This window comes from Diplotaxodon limnothrissa, linkage group LG5 (genome assembly GCF_057381915.1).
Source record: "Diplotaxodon limnothrissa isolate DT_005_m linkage group LG5, D_limnothrissa_male_GT1.1, whole genome shotgun sequence".
NCBI lineage: Eukaryota > Metazoa > Chordata > Actinopteri > Cichliformes > Cichlidae > Diplotaxodon > Diplotaxodon limnothrissa.
Window position 1 is genome coordinate 32,564,023 of NC_140600.1, and position 21,227 is coordinate 32,585,249.

At 39.1% G+C, this 21,227-nt stretch overlaps 1 protein-coding gene across 5 annotated transcripts in view; it reads left to right on the top strand.

The window, feature by feature from the left end:
* The window catches only part of eif4g3a (eukaryotic translation initiation factor 4 gamma, 3a), a 69,120-nt gene that overhangs the window by 20,400 nt on the left and 27,493 nt on the right, over positions 1–21,227 (top strand). For 2 of the 5 annotated variants that reach the window (XM_085353428.1, XM_085353430.1), the window contains exons 4-12: positions 200–292; positions 3,094–3,126; positions 11,091–11,270; positions 12,806–12,917; positions 13,102–13,262; positions 15,757–15,882; positions 17,166–17,358; positions 17,920–18,687; positions 19,492–19,580. In XM_085353428.1, coding sequence (XP_085209554.1) covers positions 200–292; positions 3,094–3,126; positions 11,091–11,270; positions 12,806–12,917; positions 13,102–13,262; positions 15,757–15,882; positions 17,166–17,358; positions 17,920–18,687; positions 19,492–19,580 — 1,755 coding nt within the window. Of the gene's footprint in view, positions 1–199; positions 293–2,985; positions 3,127–11,090; positions 11,271–12,805; positions 12,918–13,101; positions 13,263–15,756; positions 15,883–17,165; positions 17,359–17,919; positions 18,688–19,491; positions 19,581–21,227 lie in introns of those variants that run through there. The other 3 variants (XM_085353429.1, XM_085353431.1, XM_085353432.1) reach the window with 3 other exon arrangements.

The window sequence follows — 21,227 nt, forward strand, 5'->3', positions numbered from 1 at the left end:
AGTACATAAACCCTGATTGAAAACACTTTCTCCCAGCTACACCCAAAATTATTTAGTGCTGTGTTTTAGTGTGTTGTCTATAGTTTAGGTCCTTTGCAGTGCACTTTCTCTTAAATGACTAGGGACTGATTGCTGCACATTTTTTGCTCAGTATACATTAAGCCTTCTTTTTTTCTGTTTCTATTTCTTCTTTTTACAGTCTCCATACAACCCTGGGCAAAATGCTGGCTCCGCACCTTTAGTGTACTCTCCCCAGACGCAGCCAATGAATGCACAGCCACAGAGTCGCCCGGTGAGTGCCACTCTGGTGCTGGATTTACAGCACACCTGCCTCCAAGAACCCAAACAGTTTTGTGTTTTAGTGGAACTCTGTTTTATAGCTTTACGAAGAAAATCCACGTAAATTGATGATTGATCTTAGCTTGATTGTGGCACTGAGGTACCTCGATACAGGCTATATTTATTTAATAAGGTCCCCCTCATTTATGGGCTTGTTGTTGGTGGTAACATATTGGAAATGAGTCCCTTTTGGTGTATTTTTTTTTCCTCCTTTCATCTGCATTTAGTACTTTATACAGTTACTGACAGTGAGAAATAGTAGGAAATTAACTTTTAGCTACAGGAAAGAAAATTCAGATCAGTCCTGGGATCAGTATTTTTTATCATGTTTTGAATAATCAGAATTCAGATGTTGCAGTTAGTGAGAGTAAGTAAGAGCTGTTCAGGTGTTGTCAGGTGTGTCATCATGTTAAATTCAGGCTTTTCAATACAATTCTTGTGCAGAATAAAGGAATGTAAATTACATCAAAGTGGCAATTCTTTATCTAAGCTTTACTCACTTTCTAAGGGAAGCTTAAAGTGGACCTGTTGCGCTCATTTCTAGTTCCGTTTATTTTATTCTTTGACTTTCCTACAATGGCTTTGCATAAAAACGATTACTTGACTTGTACTGGGTCCCATAGTTCTGACTGAAATGAATGATTTCACCTCCTTTCCCTTTAAGGTCAACCTCCTTTTAAGCTAAATTTCATCTGATTGGCTGCCTCTCACCAACAGAAGATTTAAAAAGCATATGGGTTCTGTTTTTCTCTCATAGGGATTACTTATGGATATGCTTACCTCATTAACAACTATGACATGTTTAATGTGAACATCCAACACTGTAAGAATATATACACAAACTCCAATTCTAAAAAAGTTGGAATTTATTTACATTTAAAACAGAGCACAATGATTTGCAAATCTCAACACCCATATTTGATTTACAAAAGAAAATAGAAATCATATCAAATGTTTAAACTGAGATTTTAAGAGTTTGATGACAAATTTTAGCAGCAACACATTTCAAATAACTTGGCTAAAAAAGCAAGTGGTACATAAAAGAAACCGCTAGAACTAAAGCGGAAAACTGTTTGCAATCAGAAATCAAAATTTGAATCTTTTTTTGGAAAACATTGACGCTACATCCATCAGATTAAAGAGAAGGACCATCTGGCTTGTTATGAGTGCTCAGTTTTAAAGTCTACATCTCAGATGATTTGGGAATGCATTAGTGCCTATAGAATTTGAAGCTCGCACATTTGGAAAAGCATCAGAGAAATATCTGCTGTCATCTAGATGATGTCCTTTTCAGCAAAGCCCTTGCATTTTTCAGCAAGACAATGCTCAAGGCTTTGTAGTAGAAGAGTCTGATTGCTGAACTGCCCTCCATGCAGTCTAGACCTTTAAATAACTGAAAACATTTAGAGCATCATGAAATGAAAAAATAAGACAAAGAAGACCCAGAACTGTTGAGCAGCTAGACTCTGTAGAGTAGGGTGACATTGTCCTGTCAAAACTCTAGCAACTACTGTCCTCAGTTTCCAGATGTTTACAGGTGGTTGTAAAAACAAATCCCAACATTTTTGAGACGTGTTGCTGCCATCAAATTCAAAATAAGCTAAAATTTGCTTGTTAAAAGTTAAATTTTCCCACCTTATCATTTGATATGTTTTCTGTATTGTATTGTGAATAAAATACAGGTTTATGTGGTTTGCAAGTCGGGATGGGACATGATATGAATTTAGCTTTGTGGTCAAATGTTTGAGCATGTTGGAGGTATTTCCCCCCTTTGTTGTGATCAAAGCTCTGCTTGTGTTGCAAGTGAGCCTCACGTCCTTTTTTTTTTTTTTTTTTTTTTTTTTTGGAGCGCTTTTCTTGATGCCACCTTGGATACTTTCCAAACCAAAATATGGAGCGTTTACATGACGTCGTAATGCAAATGCATCAGACGTCAGTGGAACAAATAACCAGGATCGTTAGGCAGGCAGATGAACAATTCCAAGGAACTGAACTTCTAGATTGCAATCTCTATTTGCAAGTAACTGCAATTTTTCTTTTTATTTTAGAAATCATTCCAACTTTTTTTGAATTGGGGGAAAAAAACAGAAAACCATCATAGGTCCATTTTAAGCTTGATATTAACTACCAAGCAGGTCTTTTGGTTTTGCTGGTGGTTCTGCTTCTCTTTGACTGAAATATATATGCCTGAAATGTTCAGTGTAGTTGAAAGAAAACCTTTAAAGCGGGAATGATCTTTAAAAAAAAAAAAATCTTACCACAAAAAGCCTAGAAGAAAATATTTCAGTATAATATTGTCTCATTTACTTTGTTTGTAAGTCTTTCTGTATCAGAAGAGCATAGCTAACAGGAAATAAGTCACTGTCCAGTAAGCCTTGTTTTAAATTCTGCCACTTAAGCCATTTTATTTCACTGCAGTATGCCTTATACAATCAAATTTATTTTTTCTGCATTTGACATTTACTCACAGTGTCTTCGCTGGCCTTAAAATCTGTTATATTCAATGTGGTAGTTACAAGTAACAATTGCAAGCTATTATTTGCAAATGCATGCTGTGACTGAGAACTAGTGTTGAATCATGTGCCATGTGTCTCTAAAGCTTTGTAGCTCTGTGGTTTTGTGTTGTACTTCCAAGCGTCGGCTTCCATTGCTCATCTTATACTGTATCTGTGTCTCTCTTATGCTCTCTCTTCTCCCCGCTTTGCCATCACTGCTTCAATCTCCTTGCTGGACCTCTCCTCCCTCCCCCACCAGTTTGCTACGGGCCCTCGACCAACCCACCATCAGGTAATTTACCCCTGCTGTACGCCCCTCCTGCTCCCTCTCTTGCATCATCATCATCATCAAAGCAGTTTGCTGGGCCCTGTTGGCAATGGCCTGTTTGTGGGGCGTCTGCTGTTCCTTAGGAGAAAAATAGTCTCAGATTTAAAAGCCTTCAAGAATCTTGGAAACAGTTAAAGAGGGTTTAATTGTCATGGGATGTTTCCGTGCTGCTAGTTAATCAAGATATCCAGTCAGGTGCACCGAGCTGTTTCCTGATTCTTTTTTTGAACTATTCATGTTTATTTTTATGTTGAGGGTGAAATTAGTTCCTTCCAGTAACTGTTATTTGGCCTTTATCAGCTTTTAATTTATTGATTCCTTTGGGTTCTAAGTGGAAAAAGTAGGATGTTTTGCACAAGATTTTGCAAGAAACCTTGACATTTAATGCTTTTTAAATTATATAACTTGGTTAGTTTATTCAGTTTTGTATTTTCTCAAACACACATAGTCTACAGCAGAGTACAGACCAACCACTGTTATTCATTATATTGACAGTTTTGAAAGCGATTCTGTCTGCATATTAATTTTTGTTTTACCTTATGCTTTAAATTAGGAATTGTGTTTAGCCACTTTGTTTTAGCACCTTCAATTTAAAATAGAAATATTGGACACTGCATTCAAATTTACAATTTAGGTTGATATCAATACAGAAAGGACTGTGTGGTAGATGATGACCTTTTAAATCAGTTATTAAAGTTTAGGTGTTTAAAAGTAGTCAGAGTGAAACTCATCAAGTCAGACAAAATTCTCATACTTAACGGTTTGCGGCAAATGCTTTTCAGTCAACGACTGCTTGAAGTCTCGGGCATAAAGTCGTCATCAGACGCTTTGTGTCTGAGAACACAGACTGCTTTTGTATACCTCTGCATTCATCTGGTTGCTTCCATCAGCAGTGAAATCATCAATAAATGCCAGTGTGAGAGCGCTGTTAGCAGCCATATATAACCACGTTGGCGAGCTTTGGTTTATAAGTTCTACATTTTCCTCTTTTCATAACTTTGATGGAGATGCTTTGTTGGTTCATACAATTTTACCATAGAGCTGCTGTTATCCTTCTTGGCTTACTTGGGGAAACCAAACAGCCACTCTATAAACCCATGGCACAACATGGAAGAGCCATCTCGATAGGAAAAGACTCAGAAATTTTAGAAGAGAACTGAATAGAATAGAGACAGAGAAGGCTGATTGGTTGAAAGAGGAGTGAAAGAAGCAGTCTACTGTGAAAAACCATCCTTGAACAGAGGAGGTGGCTTACCACACCAACTGTCTGCCACCTACAATGCAGTTTTGCCTTAACGCCCACTCATGTCTTGCATCAGGTGATCACAATATGTTACGTGACAGGGCGAGGCAAGGTCTGACAGTGGTTTCACCTGAAACCTCTGCTGGTAATGATCAATACTAGGTCAATGACCCTCTTAAGGGGCAACTCCCACTAGGGTTTAAATACCTGGGACTCTCCACCATTTGGTTTTAGAACTGAAGAAGCTTCTGGGATGAGAGGTGAAACGTCTTCAAGAAACTTAACAAAGTCTAGTTGCTTTCTTTCCAAGCTCCTTAGATAACCAAGCAACAATAAGTGGTAGTAAAACTGGAAATGGAGAATGTTGGTCTTCAGGGTAAAAGTTCTGAGTCAAAACATTCCAGAGAGCTCAGCTTTGACTTTGAAAGCAAACGTTCTCAGTTTTACGCTTTACTGTAGTAGGCGAGTCTTTGCAGACAAGTCAGGGTCTTCCACGCAAACCATGCTCAGCTGCAGCAGTCTGCCAGCAACCAAAGCATCCGCAAGGGGGGCTTCAGTACAGCACTGTATACCTCTTTGTAACCAGTTTCACCAGCAACCATTCAGCAATTGGTCAGGAAATATACATTTTTCCATAGTGACCTGTGGTGGCCAGATGATTGGGTGTGGGCCCGTGTGACTGCGGCCTAAGCCAAGTGTCTCTTTTGAATCATTTCATTTGACACTTTCAGTATCCATTATTTTATTTCTAATTGAATGGGAGACAATTTTTTTTAGTTTTTATAGTTTGGATTGAGTACACATTATGTTTAAAGTATTCACTCTTCCACTCAAGTGCCCTTAAACAGCAGTTGTACGACTTTATTATGTTATTAGTGAAATTGAATGGGCCTACTTTTTAAAATTAATTTGTTAATCAAACAGGTAATCTGAGGTGCATGTCAATTCTTGCTCTTCTTTGGAGCAGACATCAATCTGACACCAAATTACTAATTTCATAGTAGAGAATTGTTGTGATAATCTTTACCTTAGTTTTAAGGCATTTCTCCAGTTTTGTTAATGCAAACAGGACAATTATGATATTCCACCTAAGCTCTTGGATAGAATATATTTCCTAAAAACAGAAATGGGAACATTACATGCTCATGTGGCTAAATCTGTCATATTTTTGGAATTCGTTCCCACTATAAATACCAAGATATTGCTTTTTTAACTTCTTTTTCAGTGTTAAGACAAGGTAGTGGTCAGGTAGGCTGCAGTCAAGAAAAGAGCCTAGAAAAATTGTGTGTGGATTGGCCCCATCTTCCTGTGGTGATAGCTGATACCTGTGTAAATAACACTGTGGATCCTGTTAGACTGTAGACACTGTGTAAACCAAAGTCAATAGGAGGCATGTTGATGTGTTCATGTCTTGCAGTTTGGGATTTATGATGGTGTTTGTGTATTACCTTGTGGATGCTAAGAGTCTTAGACATGTCTGGGTTCTGACATTCAATCCATGTGGCCTGCTGTTATCTTTGTGTTTGTTGATTCACACCACTATGATTCATGCAGCTGCCCGTTTATGAGGTTGATGTGTTATTCACACCCACTGGTCCACAAGATGTGCCCCCTGTCACTTGCTGTGTAACATCCTCACCTTCTGGTTGCTTCAGTGTAGACAAATTTCATATAGTCTATTAATAGGATGGTATCAAAGTGGAACCGGCGTGTTTACTGGCACAAACACAGACGCACGCACACATAAACAAGTGCACGCTCTGGCTGTCACAAATTGGTGCTGAAATTTCTTGTGCCACCACGGAAGTGGAATCGGAAAGAAGGAGGAGACAAACAGTGGCCTTTTATACCAACAGAGAAAACGGCTATTGTTTTAGTGAAACACACTCAATGCACTGTAAAGTGAGCATAGAGATCCAAACATTTATTTGGTCAGAAGATAAGTCTGTCTACAAATAAGCATGATTTTTACTTGCTGTTATGATTTTCAGCACATCTTCTGTCTGTATGTGTGAGAACCAAAAGAGCAGAGTTATTGGAGATTAGTTACCACTAAAATAAACATTTGTTTGCTTGAGAGTTTCTCACTGTAAATGACTCTGTAAACCTGAATTTTCAAAAATCAAAGGTTTTATTTGTATTATTTATTTATTAGATTTGAGCTGTGAAGCATGTTGATCTCATAGCAAGAAGGTCCTGGGTTTAAATCCATTGGCTCCTGGGAGCTTTCTGTGTGGACTTTTGAGTTTTTATGTTCTCCCTGTGCCTGCGTGGGTTCTCTTACACTCCAGATTTAATTTGATCATTTCAGTTTAGTTTTTTTTAGTATGAGTTTGTTTAAAATTCATTAGTTTTAGTTATATATTTTTTAAAATCATCATACAAGGGTTTTTTCTCAGGGACAAGATTTAGGAAAATCAGAAAAGATAATACGACATAATGACAGCACTTTGAAAGCAGTTGACTCACTGTCATGCAGATATCTTAAATCTCATTAAACATGCACCAAAGTCTCCTCAGGCTGGTTGTGTTGATAAATTTGACCAAACCATATCCAAAAGATGAAAATTAAGGACATTTCCTCTATATTTTTAATTTAGTTCGTTTGAAAAAATGTTTCAGTTTTTTCAGTTAACTCAAATATTTTGTCATAGACTAAAAACTAAAGTTAGGTAAGTTTAAATAACCCAGTGACCCTAAATGGTATGAAGATACTCACTTTCAGCATTTTCTTTTGAGTTTGAGGAGTTGGTTTTAGCAATATGTTAAAAATAGAAGTATCACAGTAAAGTAGTTCTGTTAAGAGAGAGACGCAGTACTCCTGAAGTAAAGTCTGTGGGAGAATTCTCCAGAGGGACAGCAGTGGCGAGAAACGCTATTATTAGAAGGACTTTGTTAGCAAGGTGAATCTATTGAATGTACGACTGCATTCTCCAGACACAGATACCTGCTAATTAGTGCTAAATAGCACAATTACTGATACAAACCATATTGGAAAAAAATGCCAAACAAACTGGTCAAAAATATGTATTAGGGGACTAATTCGAGTGGCTGCTACTTAACTATGTGGTAGCTGCATTGAAGCAAAAAAAATTAAACCATGAAGTTAATGAAATGCAAAAAAAAAAAAAATTATTAATGGCTAGAAGAAAAGAACATTGTCATACACATCATGTGCTTTATGTTTATTTCTTTGCAAACTAAATGAATTAAGGAATGGTAGGGAATGGACCAAACCACTGCGAGGCAAATCATCTGCAAGGATGAGTACATTTTCTAACTGTGAAACGTGTTGTTTTGCATCTATAATTAACACCAGAACTGTTATAATTATCGTTGTCATTGTTTAACATGTACATATGTGATTAGTGATTTGAATTAGCTGAGGTGAAGCCTGCTGTTTTTGGTAGTTTTGCTTTGTTTTCGTATTTCATCCCAGGAGGTTGTTGCCTGGGTTTCACCTAAACTCTGGTGGCAATTCTAGTAACATATGAAGGTCAGGGGACTGAAATGAAGCCCATCTGCTCCATAATATAGACATGTGTCTGAAACTCATCGTTCATGCAGCCCGTAACACTCCCTCCTCTTGCTGAGCCAGTGATTCAGGTGACAGTGAGATCCCTCTGGTGCAGAGAAGTCCCACTTCATTGTCACGAGGGTTTAATCATCCCAATTGGCAAAGAAACCCTTTCTAAAAATGCATGTTTAAATAATAGTTATGTGCATGTTACATTGGGTGCCACATGGCAACAAGTGAAATACCGATCTGACATTTTGACTGTGACTTTTGAGTCTTTCCTGCTCTACTGCCCAATTATTACCCATCACATTTTCTGAGATTATTTTATATATATTAGTTATATATATTGCCAAAGCGATTCCGAACCAGGTACTGTGTCATTTAGATAGAAGTAATGGGACAGCTTTCTGTTGATGTGTGTGGCCGCTTAAATCTCACCAGTATGGTCTCCTATTGGCTTTTCTCTTTTTTCCTGCTTTCAATACCCAAGGGAGGATTCAGGCCCATCCAGGTAATTTACCTCTTTGTCTAAAGTCTCTGCAGACCTGCATGGCATGACGAGGATCATGCTCAAATAATCCCATCCCTCCTGACTTTTTACCCTATACACCCCTTCATCTTCACTGCAGTGTACTCTTAGTACGGTGGACTTTCATCATCATTTTTTCCCCTATGTCCTGTCTTTTATCCCGTGGAGGATCATTAGTGGAATTTTCAGTTTATAATTTTTTAGTTTTCTCCCCATTCATTACTCATCCTTTATCACCTTGCACAGTTAAATGAACAGCATGCACAATTAGAGAGAAACTGTATATTCCCTCCCAAGTATTTGTTCTTTTAGATAATTTTTTGTCCTTTGTGAAAAGAAATGTGTTTGCTGCCTTGGAAATATGTTTTATGTTATATAGGTGACTAATTTATGTATATATGGTTACAGTCTTGGTGGGGGAGTTGTTTTAGTGATTGTTTTAAGCCTGTTTTTAAGTGACAAAGCTCCTTTGTGTTAATAATGTTCTGAATTTTTTTGTCTCTGTCTCGTTCTCTTGCTTTGCCAGCAGAGACTGATAATGACTTTTCCGGTAATTTCCCAGATTTTCACAGAGCTATTTACAATAAAGCCATTGAAGTTGATTTATTATGTTAAAGGTGATTTCCCTCCTGGATATTTTTAGACTGTTTTACAGCATTGTTTATTCTGCTCTCCATTCTGTTCTTCACTGAGGCACTCTGTGACTGTGGTTGGGTATTCCCAGCTTGAGTCCCGCTTATTTGGAAGTCGGTCACAGCTGTTAGTGGTGGTCTTTCTTCAGGCCCAGCACACAAAGTTTCAGCATATTAAATTCATTGGGCTAATCAAATACAGACCCTCTCTGATGTTTAACTTTTAAGTGATTGTGACATGTATTTGAAAAGCCACTGTAGCTGGAGTGACTGTGAGTATTGTATGTTTTTGTTTTGTTTTTCTGTTCTCTTTGACACACCAGAAAAGACCATATTTCTGCATGACGAGCAGGTCAGTGGCCTGTGTCGCACATTCTGTACAGCTGCGAGATTGGCCAAAACAAAAACCATAGTTAAGGGCTCTTAAAAGTCTGAGCTTTTACTTTTTTCTAGTTGTACATTCCAGGTAAAAAAAACTGGAAACTTTTGCTTTCCCTTAAAGTTTTTAGGGCCTTCTCCAGGAAACCATAACCAGGTCTATCTCTGGTCTTGTGATTTCTGGCAGGAGGATTGCAGCAAGAGTGAAAGTGAAGTTTTACACGACAGTATTGAGACCTGCTATGATGTATGGTTTGGAGATGGTGACGCTGCCACCAAGTCCACAGAGGTTTTTGGATGTAGTGGGTTGATGAGATAGAAGAGGATGCAAGGTTTGGGGTGGGATGGAGGCAGATGATATACTGAGGAAACCTGTAATATGAGCAGTCAAAAGAGGAACAGTTTTATCTCTCGCCTCCAGGTTGCTTATCCAGCTATACCGTGATCTTACTAATATTCATACCACAGAAAATCTCCATCTGTGTATAAATCCCAAATAAAACTGTGATTAAAAAAGGCAACAAGGGACGGATAAAATATCCGGAAGTTTGACTCAAAACAATGTATTAACACACCAATGTTTATAGTAAATAGTTTAATCTATCCCATTCATCTTGGTAGCAAATGGCAACAGGATATATTATTGACAGGAGAAACATCATGACTGCTTGATGGATTTAAAGAGGTTCCATCATTCCCAAACAGGAAAATCACCAGAATTGTGATAAAATCATATTTTAACCCTGATTGTGTTACATTCATGAATGGAAGTGGTGTAAAGACAGTAGCATACACAACAGAACTGAAATAAAGCACAGAGAAAACAATCTTTGTTTCTTTTAATGCATCTGTGCCTTGATTAGTTTTTTCACTCTGAATTGCTAGAACAAAATTTTGTAATGAGAAAGATATGACAGCAGTCTCTTGACTCAATTTTGATCTGAGTCAAGAGATCTGACCTAAACCAAATGATCCACCACCTCAATCGTGACCATGTCGGACACTTTAACAATAGAAACATTGTGAAGCTGCCCGGGATCACGACAGCAATGTACACATGAGGTTTGACCGAGTCGGATGATTGCAGTTCTGTGCTGTGGGCATTTTTTTTTTTAACTCAAATGTCATCTCTGTTTGAATGACTTAATCGTGCTTTTAAGGCTGCTGGTTAGATGTTTGTGGCAGGATGAAAAATTAAGGACTTGAGTGTGTAAAGTGAGCTAAATTCAGACTGGTGCCACTATGTAAATATTCATCTGATTCATCACATTTCTTGCCAGCTAAAATATGTAATCCAAACTTCAGAGAGATGTTTAGTAAATAATTCAAGGAAGAGATTATTGGTTATTTTTGGAGGAAAAGTGACATAAAAGTGTTTTTGACTTTCAGAGTGGGTCTAATGAAACAGTCTGAACTGTCTGCAGCATTGCTTTCAGGGAAAGTTGTGGTCACTGGCCTTTTTTAAGCTGCTGATAAAAACCAAATCTGGAGTAAAGGTCTAAAAGTCTACTTGCTTGTAGTTTAGAAAAAGCATGACAGACTGCTGAAATGAGACTTTGTATCTGGGGTAGTATTCAATGTCTTCTGCTGTTTCTCTCTCTATTTTTTCTGCCTTGTTATCTTCAGTTTTTTCAGAGGACTCAAATGCAGCCTGCAAGGCCCACCATCCCGACGAACACGCCCTCGATACGGCCTGGCTCACAAGCTCCCACGGCAGCCGTCTACCCCACTAATCAACCAATAATGATGACCATGGCACCCATGCCTTTCCCTTCCCCCCAGGCTGCACAGTACTACATCCCACAGGTAAAGAAGTCACTATTATAGGTACAATTAAGACTACTAAAATAGTTGCTCTATCTATTTATCAATACCATTCTTCAACTCTGATTGGGCCTTACATTTATTTTTACTTTTCAGCAAAAACATGTATCGGAAAGTTTCCACCAAGAGTATTAAAATCAACTTTTCTGTGTTATTTTAATTTGAAACTCCGATAAGAATTCAAATGATATATAATATGTAAATTAGAGCACTTCAGAGGTGGTGTTAAAATGTTTTGTTTGGAAACAGCTAGGCTAGTTGTTTGTCTGCTGTTTCCATTCTTTGTGCCAACCTCATCCAGTTTTATGGTGGCTGTATATTTAATTATTCAAACTTAAAGTGTCAGGAAAACATTTTAGACAGCACCCAGCAATAAAAATGAATGGTCATATTTAAGATTAAAGTTTTTGATTACATTAACAATTGCTTTAAGTGGCCCTAGTGTGCTTTTTGTTATTTTCTGTCATATATATTTACACTGTCATGTACCAAGAAATTGAGCTGTGCTAGTCTGTAGTGGTTAAGAAAGAGATCTCTCGAATAGAAGTAACCTCCTCTCAAGTGTATGTGGTCTCTTCCACAGAGTAGGGCAGTTACTCCTTTGCATTGAAAGCAGCTGCTGAAGTTGTTTTCAGGGTGTTTTTCTGGCACATCCATGCGGGAGAAGATCTTTGAGCTGACCGAGAGCACACGAGATAGGATGTATTTGTCAGTTAGTTTGGGAATGCCTTTGTATCCACCTGAAGGCATCTCTGGTTAGACTGCTGCCCCCATGACACAGAGTCAGAAGTGTAAAACTCAATGGATGGTTATACTATAACAGTAGTGGGTGCTTATATAAAAAGTACCCAAAGTTTCAAATAACAAGTTCGGTGAATGCAAATTTTCAGGTATGAGAGCCAAAAGCCCAAGCTTCAAACTGTTCCAAAAAGTTCTGGCTTAAAATAGAGAAGCCCCTCCCACCTGCTGTTGAAATCTTCTGTTTGAAAATGGCAGCCAATGAGAAAAGAAGTGGGCCAAAAGTAATCTGAAAGGGAGGGAAAATAGTTTATTTCAGACAGAGAATGAACAAGAGGATTACTACACGCTCTAGTGTAACATAAATGAGAATTATTTATGAACTGTGCAGTTTAATTCATGCAGAATTATTCCACTAGCATCTAAGAGTAAAACCACATGCTAGGTCTTTATGTCTTTAGCAGAGTATCAGCTATACTCATAGCTCCACATTAGATGTATAAAGTTTGCGCACCAGCAGCAGCATTGCCTTTTGTGTTATGCACAAATATTTTGCGTGTCCTCTGAACAACACTAAAAGATCATAATAAACTGGTCTAGACAGAATTCAGTGGATTATTCAAAGGATCATCAAAAGGACCATTAAAACCCATAAAAACTCCCACAAATGCTAAAAATAAAAAAATAAAAATGAAAAAGGACCCAAAAAATAAAAGACTAAACCGGTCAGTACATGTCTTGTTTTCATTGGTTGTCTCTCTCTTTTGTCCTCTATACAGTACCGCCCCAGTACACCCTACGTGGGACCTCCTCAACAGTATTCTGTACAGCCCCCAGGGTCTGGCACCTTCTATCCTGGACCAGGTCCAGGGGAGTACCCAGCCCCATATCGTGAGTCACTAATGCAACACATACACATGCAGTGGTAGTTCTGTACCCATAAAATCTCAGTTAATGACAGAGTAGCACAAACACTCACTAACTCTCTTGTGTGCCTACAGTGCTGTGACTGTAAGGTTTAACTAAGATGTCCTTTCTTCTGTTCTTGTTTGTCTTTTCTTGCAAATTCATTCAGATCCCCTCAGGTACCACCCACCTGTCTCACCCTCTGTCCCTGCTCCCGTTCCCACAGCTGGTCCACCCTACTTCCCAGGACAGTCTGTTTACCCCCCGTCACCCCCTATCATAGTGCCTACACCACAGCAACCTCCACCAACCAAGCGTGAGAAGAAAACAGTGAGTATCCTATTAATTCTGTAATTTTTTTAAAGGGAAAAGTTGACACAATACTTATTTCTTTTTCTTTTTTTTGGGACAAATTTCACCTCTAAGTCAGTTCACACAACATAAAAATAAGAATTTCAACGATTTCACAGTGAAAATTATTCCAACCAAGGCTGAAATTGTTTTTCTTTTTTTTTTATTCACCTGCATGATTTTCGTTCAAAGCCTTTGAAGAAGATACATTGTCTATCACAAATAAAGAGATGACAGACTACTTCAATAATCTGGCATAATTCAGTGGGCATCCTTTACTTAAATATTAAAGATATTTTGTATAACTTTTACAAAACCTTTGTTAGTAATGACACCTATAACTTTTAAGTAAACTGGAATCAGCATCCTGTTGCGCACTTTTGTATAGGTGGGCGTTGGCCAAAACACTCTGGTGACAAGGCTGTAGTTTGACTAAACACTGTTTCCTTTAGGTATGCTTACAGTGGCATTTATTTGTCTCTTTGTCAGCTGGATATGCTTCATTTTTTGTCTCTGGGGCTGGAAACTGGTCATTTGTTGACGTTGGCTGGCCCCTAGCTATGACATTAGCTCGCGTTGTATCCTGTAAAGTAGCGGAAGGGAGGCACCCCGAGGATAGAGTGCTGTGAAATCGTATATGCCCCCTTTCTGATTTCTTAGTTTTTTGCACATGTCACACTTAAAGGTTTCAGATCATCAAGCAAGTTTTAATATTAGACAAAGATAACTAGACTAAATACTTCCTCTTCATAGAATAGAATCAAATAGCCTTTTAATGTCATTTTACATGTACAGTGAAATTGTGGGGACTCACACAAACTGTGCAGGAAATACAAATAGTAAGACAACAGGAACAAATAAAAACAAGAGGAATATACACAAAACAAGAGGAAGCCACACAAAAGAAGTCACACATTAAAGGGACTTTTTAATTTGTGCCTTTTCATGCTGGAGAGTTGCTGTTTTTAAATGATAATTTCATTCATTAAGGGGAAAAACTGTCCAAACCTACCTAGCCCTACATGAAAAACTAATGGTAGATTTGCATACCTTTTTTCCTCTTAATCAATTAAATCATCATTTGCAAAAGATTAAGGAATCTGAAAGAGGCTGGATACTTTCTCGTGGCACTGTAAATACCATATCACTTGGATTTTCAGGTTGACTCCATACTGGTCCTAAGCCTGGGTATTTTTTTTATTTTTTATTAAGGAAACACTTCTATCCCTAAGCAAGTAGTTGTGTCCTTTTGGTCTACTGTTCCTACTTAATTGTGTTTTAATTTAAGGTAATTAAGGTAATTCATTCATTCCTATATGTAAAGAAGGTGTGTTTTCTCTTCATGGTGGAAAGTTGGAAAGGAACTCCTCACTGTTTCTTAGGCTATGTTCACACTGCAGGCGAAAGCGCATCAAATCTGACTTTTTTGACCCTATGCGACCCATACCCGATCATGGTACGACAGTGTGAACGGCACAAATCCGATATTTTCAAATCCGATCTGGGTCACTTTCATATGCGGTACTGAATCGGATACACATCTGATGTTTCAGAAAGCGACTGCTGTGTGAACGGTCAAGTCGCATTAAATCCGTCTTTTACGTCACTGACACAAGACAGATGCCAATTATCAGTGCTGGAGAAGCGCCCAATAAGACATCGCAAGCGCTTCCTGGCCGTCCCGTGTAGATGTCAGTGAAACTGTTGGGAAGACAACGTTGGAGAAACGTGACCATTTTATTTGTCCTGTATAATCTGCAGATTCTGACAGTAATCTGCAACTATCCTTTGAAGCACCGCTCCTCTCTAAAACAGCAATAAGGATAATTATTAGGCCATATGTAAATAACAAAATAACTTTATAACTTAAAGCAAATTGGGAAACGTAAAGTCCGAAACAAGTCTTTATATTAAGGCCATCAGTCAAACAATACTGTTTGGTCTGGGTCTAAACAGAGCGCCTTGTGTGACGTCTTCTTTTGCGCATGCGGGCCGCTTTGAGGGTTCACACTAGAGCGCGTTTGCTGTCACATTTTATTCGTAGTGTGAACAAGCAGACAAAAAATTGGATTTGATCAAAAAATTGGAATTGAGCATTAAGACCTGCAGTGTGAACGTAGCCTTAGTTTCCCTCGTCTCTCGTGTGTTTGTGTAGAAGTTCAGTTCACCCAACTTTTGATGGTTGACTTGTCCAGCGAGAATTATGTTGAAAAGTACCAGATATTACTGATATAACAATTTTTCTAGCGTGTACAACATACGTGTATTTGTTGAATTAAAAGCTGGTCATTATATCATCATTTACAGCCAATTTGAGTGTGAGATTCCCTCCAAGTCTGATTCCTTCCTTTCTTAGCTGATAAAATACATCATCTACTGCTGATGCAGGATTGCTGTAAGACTTGAGCGCTTTAGTAAGGTCTGATTTTTTTTTTTTTTTTTTTCTTCTTCTTTTGTGCCATTGTCCTCCCAGATCCGTATCCGTGACCCCAATCAGGGTGGCAAGGATATCACAGAGGAGATCATGGCAGGGGGTTCAGGGAGCAGGAATTCAACGCCTCCTGTCGGCCCCCCCTCCTCTACACCAACCCCACCACAGGTATGGCTTACTCTGGAATACCCTCACTCACCTCTCACCTGCAGTAGTTACGTAGAAGTATTTAGAGAGGTGGAAGGTTTCATATTCCTTGGTTGCAGTGTGAGCTCTCTGCTCTAATCTCCTCTCTGCCACTGTGTGTGTCAGACAGGATCAGTTTATTCAGCCATCTTGCCCTATCATAAGAAATTAATGAGGGCTTTCAGCCTAGAATGTTACATGCCTGTTGTATTTTAATCAGGGCCAATATTTAAAAGTAAATCTTTGCACATTCATTATGTTCATTCCCTTGGTTTCTTAGCCTGTTTCTGGGAGCATAAAAGCTCAAAAGCTCACATAAAGATAATAACCAAGTTAGATTATTATTAAATGCCACATACAGTATGTGTAGATATGGAGGTGGTTCATAACTTGTAAATATCACTCTGCATGTGATAGTCTCATAGCAATAAGTAAGTTTGTTGTAATCTTGTTTAACAGCTCTTGTTAATCTTACACCTGCTTTTCTTCCTTTCACTGTTTCTGTTCATTCACTACCTTTTACAGTAGATTGCATATGTAATTTCTTTATACTCCTACTCCTTCCTCAGAATCCACTCAGGTTGCAGATTCTACTAACTCTGTTCAATCTATTCTTGCACAAACAAACAAAATAAAAAATTGAATTTGTTTGGCATCGTGCTTAGATAAATATGGAAATGTGTTGGTACTCATTCCTGATCTTTACATCGCCGACTACTCATACTGCTGCTTTATAAAAAACAAAAAGTAGCCCTTGTTTTATATGGAAAATCTAGTGTTCTAATGCTATTGACACATTTTAATAAATGGTAAAAAGAAAAGCCCAAATGAGACAGATTCCCTGGATTCTGAATTCTGAGAGGGATGTTAGGACTTCTTCCTCCCTGTGTCCTTCTGTGGATGTTAACAGTGTCTTTCCTCTTTTTCTCTGTCTTTTTGTGCCCCCTCCCAATTTCATTTTTAATGCATCTACCCCCTTTTCGCTGTGCTTTAATTCCGCATCGTCCTGATCTTCTCCTCTCCTCCTGCCCTTCCTCTCGCATCCCTCATTCTCCGTCTTTCTGTTTCTCCTGTCTTGTCTTTCATCTCTCCTCTTATTCTACCTCGTTGGACTCCTTATTTTTGCTTAATTCTGCATTTGGGCTTGTTTATTTGTTTGTGTGCGTGCTTGCCTGCATCTTTGTGCCTCTCTTTCTGGTTTTCTGTGTTGCTAGTTTTTATGGCCGCACCCTCATTATCCTCACATTTTCTACCTCAAATCGCAGCAGCCGAGCAGCAGCCAGACTCCGGAGCAGCAGCAGCAGCAGTCGCAGCCTCAGCCTCCTCCGCAACAGCAAACCCATCCTGGAAGCTACACGTTGGAGTCACCACAACCACCACAGTCCCAACAGTCTCAACAGCCCCAGCAGCCACAGCAGCCGTTGACAGCTGTGGCTTCAGACACCAAACCAGGGCCAGGTCTGCCCCGAACGCTTCTTTTGTCCTTAAATGTCATCTAAAACTCCCCAACACATAGGGGCCCAATCCTATTACATTACATAATACATACATGCATATGTAACTATAGGTATGTACATATGGTAAAAACATGCCATTAGGTGCTCAAAAAATACTAAAGTAATGTAATTGATGAATCAATGATTTTACTGTTTCATCCATAACCGCAACCAGTGTTTCCCTCTAGCTGTATTTCTTTTGGTGATTTTCAGATATTTTAAAGATCACTTTGACATTGCAGATTGAGTGCTTTCACTTTCATTTCACATTCAAATGAGTATTGAATCAACAGTGCCTCCTGCTCTTCCTGTAAATACCTGTAAGATTTGACAAGCTTTCACGGGAATTTCTCTGTTAACAATATCTTGTGCAAATGGTTGAACTTTGGTTGCTCTGGTTTGTTTTTTAATTTATTTATTTGGTAATGTTTTAACACAAAGGCGTGTTAATACATGATTCTGATTGGAAAAACCTTGAGCTTTGCTAACTGCATTCTGAAATCATTTTCCTTCCTCCTCTTAGATGACTTGCCAAAATTGGAGCCAGTTGCCCAGAAGTCTTCCTCACCTGGGGTTGTGCAGCCTGACGCTCCCTTGGAGAGACTGGAGGCCAACACTCCTGCATCTGAGCCCTCTCCTGCTCCCGAGCCCGAGCTTCCCTTCACTGCTTCTCTGGCACGCCCCGTCACTCTCCCAGTTGCAGTCGCCAACACTAGTGAACGTCCCTCAGCCAGGGAGTCCACTACTTCAGCATCTTCTCACAGCGCCTCCTCCTCTGCTGGGGAGAGCAAGCCCTCTTCGGCACCACCTCAGATGCCCAACACAGACAAGCCTCTTTTAGATGCCCCACGAACTTTAGCTGCCTCTCCATCGCTGGCTCCCAAGGCTTTGAACGGCCTTGCAGACTCTGGGACTGAGCTGGACACTCAAGCTCATGAGCCTTCTCTCCAGCCCCAGGCATCTGCTCCTGCTTACGGAGAGCTCTCCTCCTCTCAAACGTTGCCCTCTGATGTGAGGCCAGAGGTGCCCATTGCTGCTACGCTCTCCCCTATGGCACCTGTGGCTGTGGTGCCAGTCACCCTGACCTCAAGCCCCGTCCCAACTCTGCCAGTTATGCTCCCTCCTGGCCTTCCGCCTCTAGTGCAGGCCACAGCGGAGGCTGATGAGCTGAGCAAGTCCTTAGACACTAAAGACCTCATCTCTAGAGGAGGGGCAGAGGCACACGTTGGTGTTACTGACAGCAAAACAGAGTCCCAGCAACAAGCACTCACCAGGAAGAGTCCTATTACGGGTACTGAGTTCGTTTAAGTTCTTGATTGCATGTGGCATTTTAAAAGCGTGCTATAAACTAAGTGGCAGTGACAAGCCAATGAGTGGCTGTTTTATGAGTCCATTACTATTTTATGATGTTATACATAAATAGCTGAATTAAGTGGTCCTGTTGGGCACATCCATAAGGCACGTTTTTGCAGATAATCTCTTTTCAAACACTGTGCTAAAATAGCTGATCCTCAGTAGTCCACAATCAAACAAAACATAACACAGGAAAAGGAAAGGAAGTCAAGTCATGGAAATTAGAGGAAATATTTTTTACACTTTCTTGTTTCTACTTGTTTGGTAGCGAACACGGGCTTTTTATGAAATCTTCATTCATTTTGAGTGGCTGAATAAACTGAGGGTCATGTCTCGGCATTGCACCCACTGAATGTCGACTTTTTATTTTCATTTCTCTCTATGAATTTTGTTTGTTTTAACTGGATCTGGATGCAGACCTTTAGCTGAAATAAGCAAATTTAACCCGTCTCCCTTTAACTCAGTTTTCTTCTGGTTGTCAAAATATTCAAACTGAAGGTTAGAGCCATATTAAGGACAACTCCTCTCATTGAAATCATAGAGACGGTAGTAAAAACTGTCTGAAATGGAGCATTGATTGATAGTTTGATAAAACATAATGGGTTTGTAACTTGAGTAAAAAGATGCTTTTCTTGCCATCATTCTTACTAAATCAAATTTACCTTTTAAATCCCTCATGACTTGCTTGTTTACTGACTGGCTGCAAGTGATCTTAAGTTCCTGCGTTTCTGTTTCCCTGTAGTTAATCAGACTGCTTCTGCAATACCAAAGACCTGGAGAAAACCAAATGAAGGGACCTCTACTGGAGATGCACCTCAAAATGTGGATGAGGTAAGAAGTTGGCCTCTTAACTCATAATTCAGGATGAAGAGAGGAAAGAAAACCTAGGTATTGAGCTTGACATCAAATTGTAGATTCTTTTTTATTAGCCTCTGGAGAGAAGTGGCTTATAGTCTGTGGACGAATAAACAATCGATAATTTTTTGAGATACTGTGATATTTTTTTTTCTCCGAAATAGTTTTTATTTTGTCTTAATTCATTTAGGAGTAGTCCTGCAAAGTGTTACAGGAATGTGAGAGGGAGAGAGGAGGAAAGGCACAATTTGGGCAAAAGTTCAAGTGGAAAATGTTTCCACATGTGTGGTTAGGGAAGCAGACATAAATGACTTTGGGGTGTTGTTATCGTCAGCAAGGAGTTATCCATCATCTCCACTGCTCAGCCAGTCCACTGCATGTAAAACCATCTCCGTTCCACTCTCGTTTCCTTTCTTTTATGGTTTTGCACAGGCTTGTTGCTGTGGCGGAGTTCTAACACCGCCAAATACTGGCCAACAAATAAAGGGCTTTAAATGGCTTATTTTTAGTCTATGCTGAACAGGTTTTGAGCCGTTATATGCAAAAAAACAAAAAGTCACACAGAGAGGTTTTAAACATAAAACCTTAGGAGTGTAGATAATAAATAAGCCTAAAAAAGTTCATTATGTGTTTCTGTTCTCAGCTCATCTCAGTGCTGGAAGCCAGAAGTTTATATGTAAAAATAGAAGGTTTAGTAACAGATACATTAGTATCGTATACACAAAGCACACTAGGAGACAAACAAATTTCCCACATGTGGGACTAATAAAGATTATCTTATCTTAAACACAAAGAGTAAAAGAGGGGGAAAAAAAGAGGAAACCCTTTACACTGACTAAAAATTTTGTGGTGTTTCAGAGTGGTGTTTCCCTGCCATGTATAAGTGGTGTTTCAGAAAATATCTCCACACCTTTGGCATTGTTTGATTTGAATTTTTTTTAGGTCTCTGATGAAGGTTATACCCTGTGTGTAGCTGTCTTGTACCATGTCCTAGCATTGTTGTTTTCCCTTCCCCTGCCACCTGCTGGGCTGTGCTCACACTGCACTAAGCTGTCTGAGTACGCTTCAGTTTGTTTCTACATCTAAACTTTTGTCTGGCACCCTTGCTCCTTTTCTTTCATGGCCAAGGTTTTTTAAGAGCACGGTGAGGTTGATTTTAGGCAATTTTTAGAATTGGTGACACACCTTGTTCTAGATTTGAAAACTTTGATGAAGGTAGCTGTTAAAGCATATGAGTCCCATTCTCATGAATAGCAGTCACACTGCATGCATACCTTGGCCAAGTTCAGCTGAACCGCTTAATGTTGTTTGGGTTCTGCATGCAGCAATCACACTAATGAAATGAGATATATTGTCTGGGTGAAATGTGCTGTTATTCCCTAAGACTGCATAACTAGCCAAAAGAAAGGTGAAGAATACAGCGGGTTGTTTACTAAACAAGCTTTTCCCATACATCAGCCAAAAGTAAAAAGGTTACATCCTTATATAATAACCGATGGGAATTTATATTATAATACAAGTATTATAGTTGAGTTGATGGTAGACTGTATTTGTATTTTAATTGTTCTGCTGTATTACTCAGAGGAAGTTCGGTGTTTCCTGTTGTGCTGTTTATGTGCATAG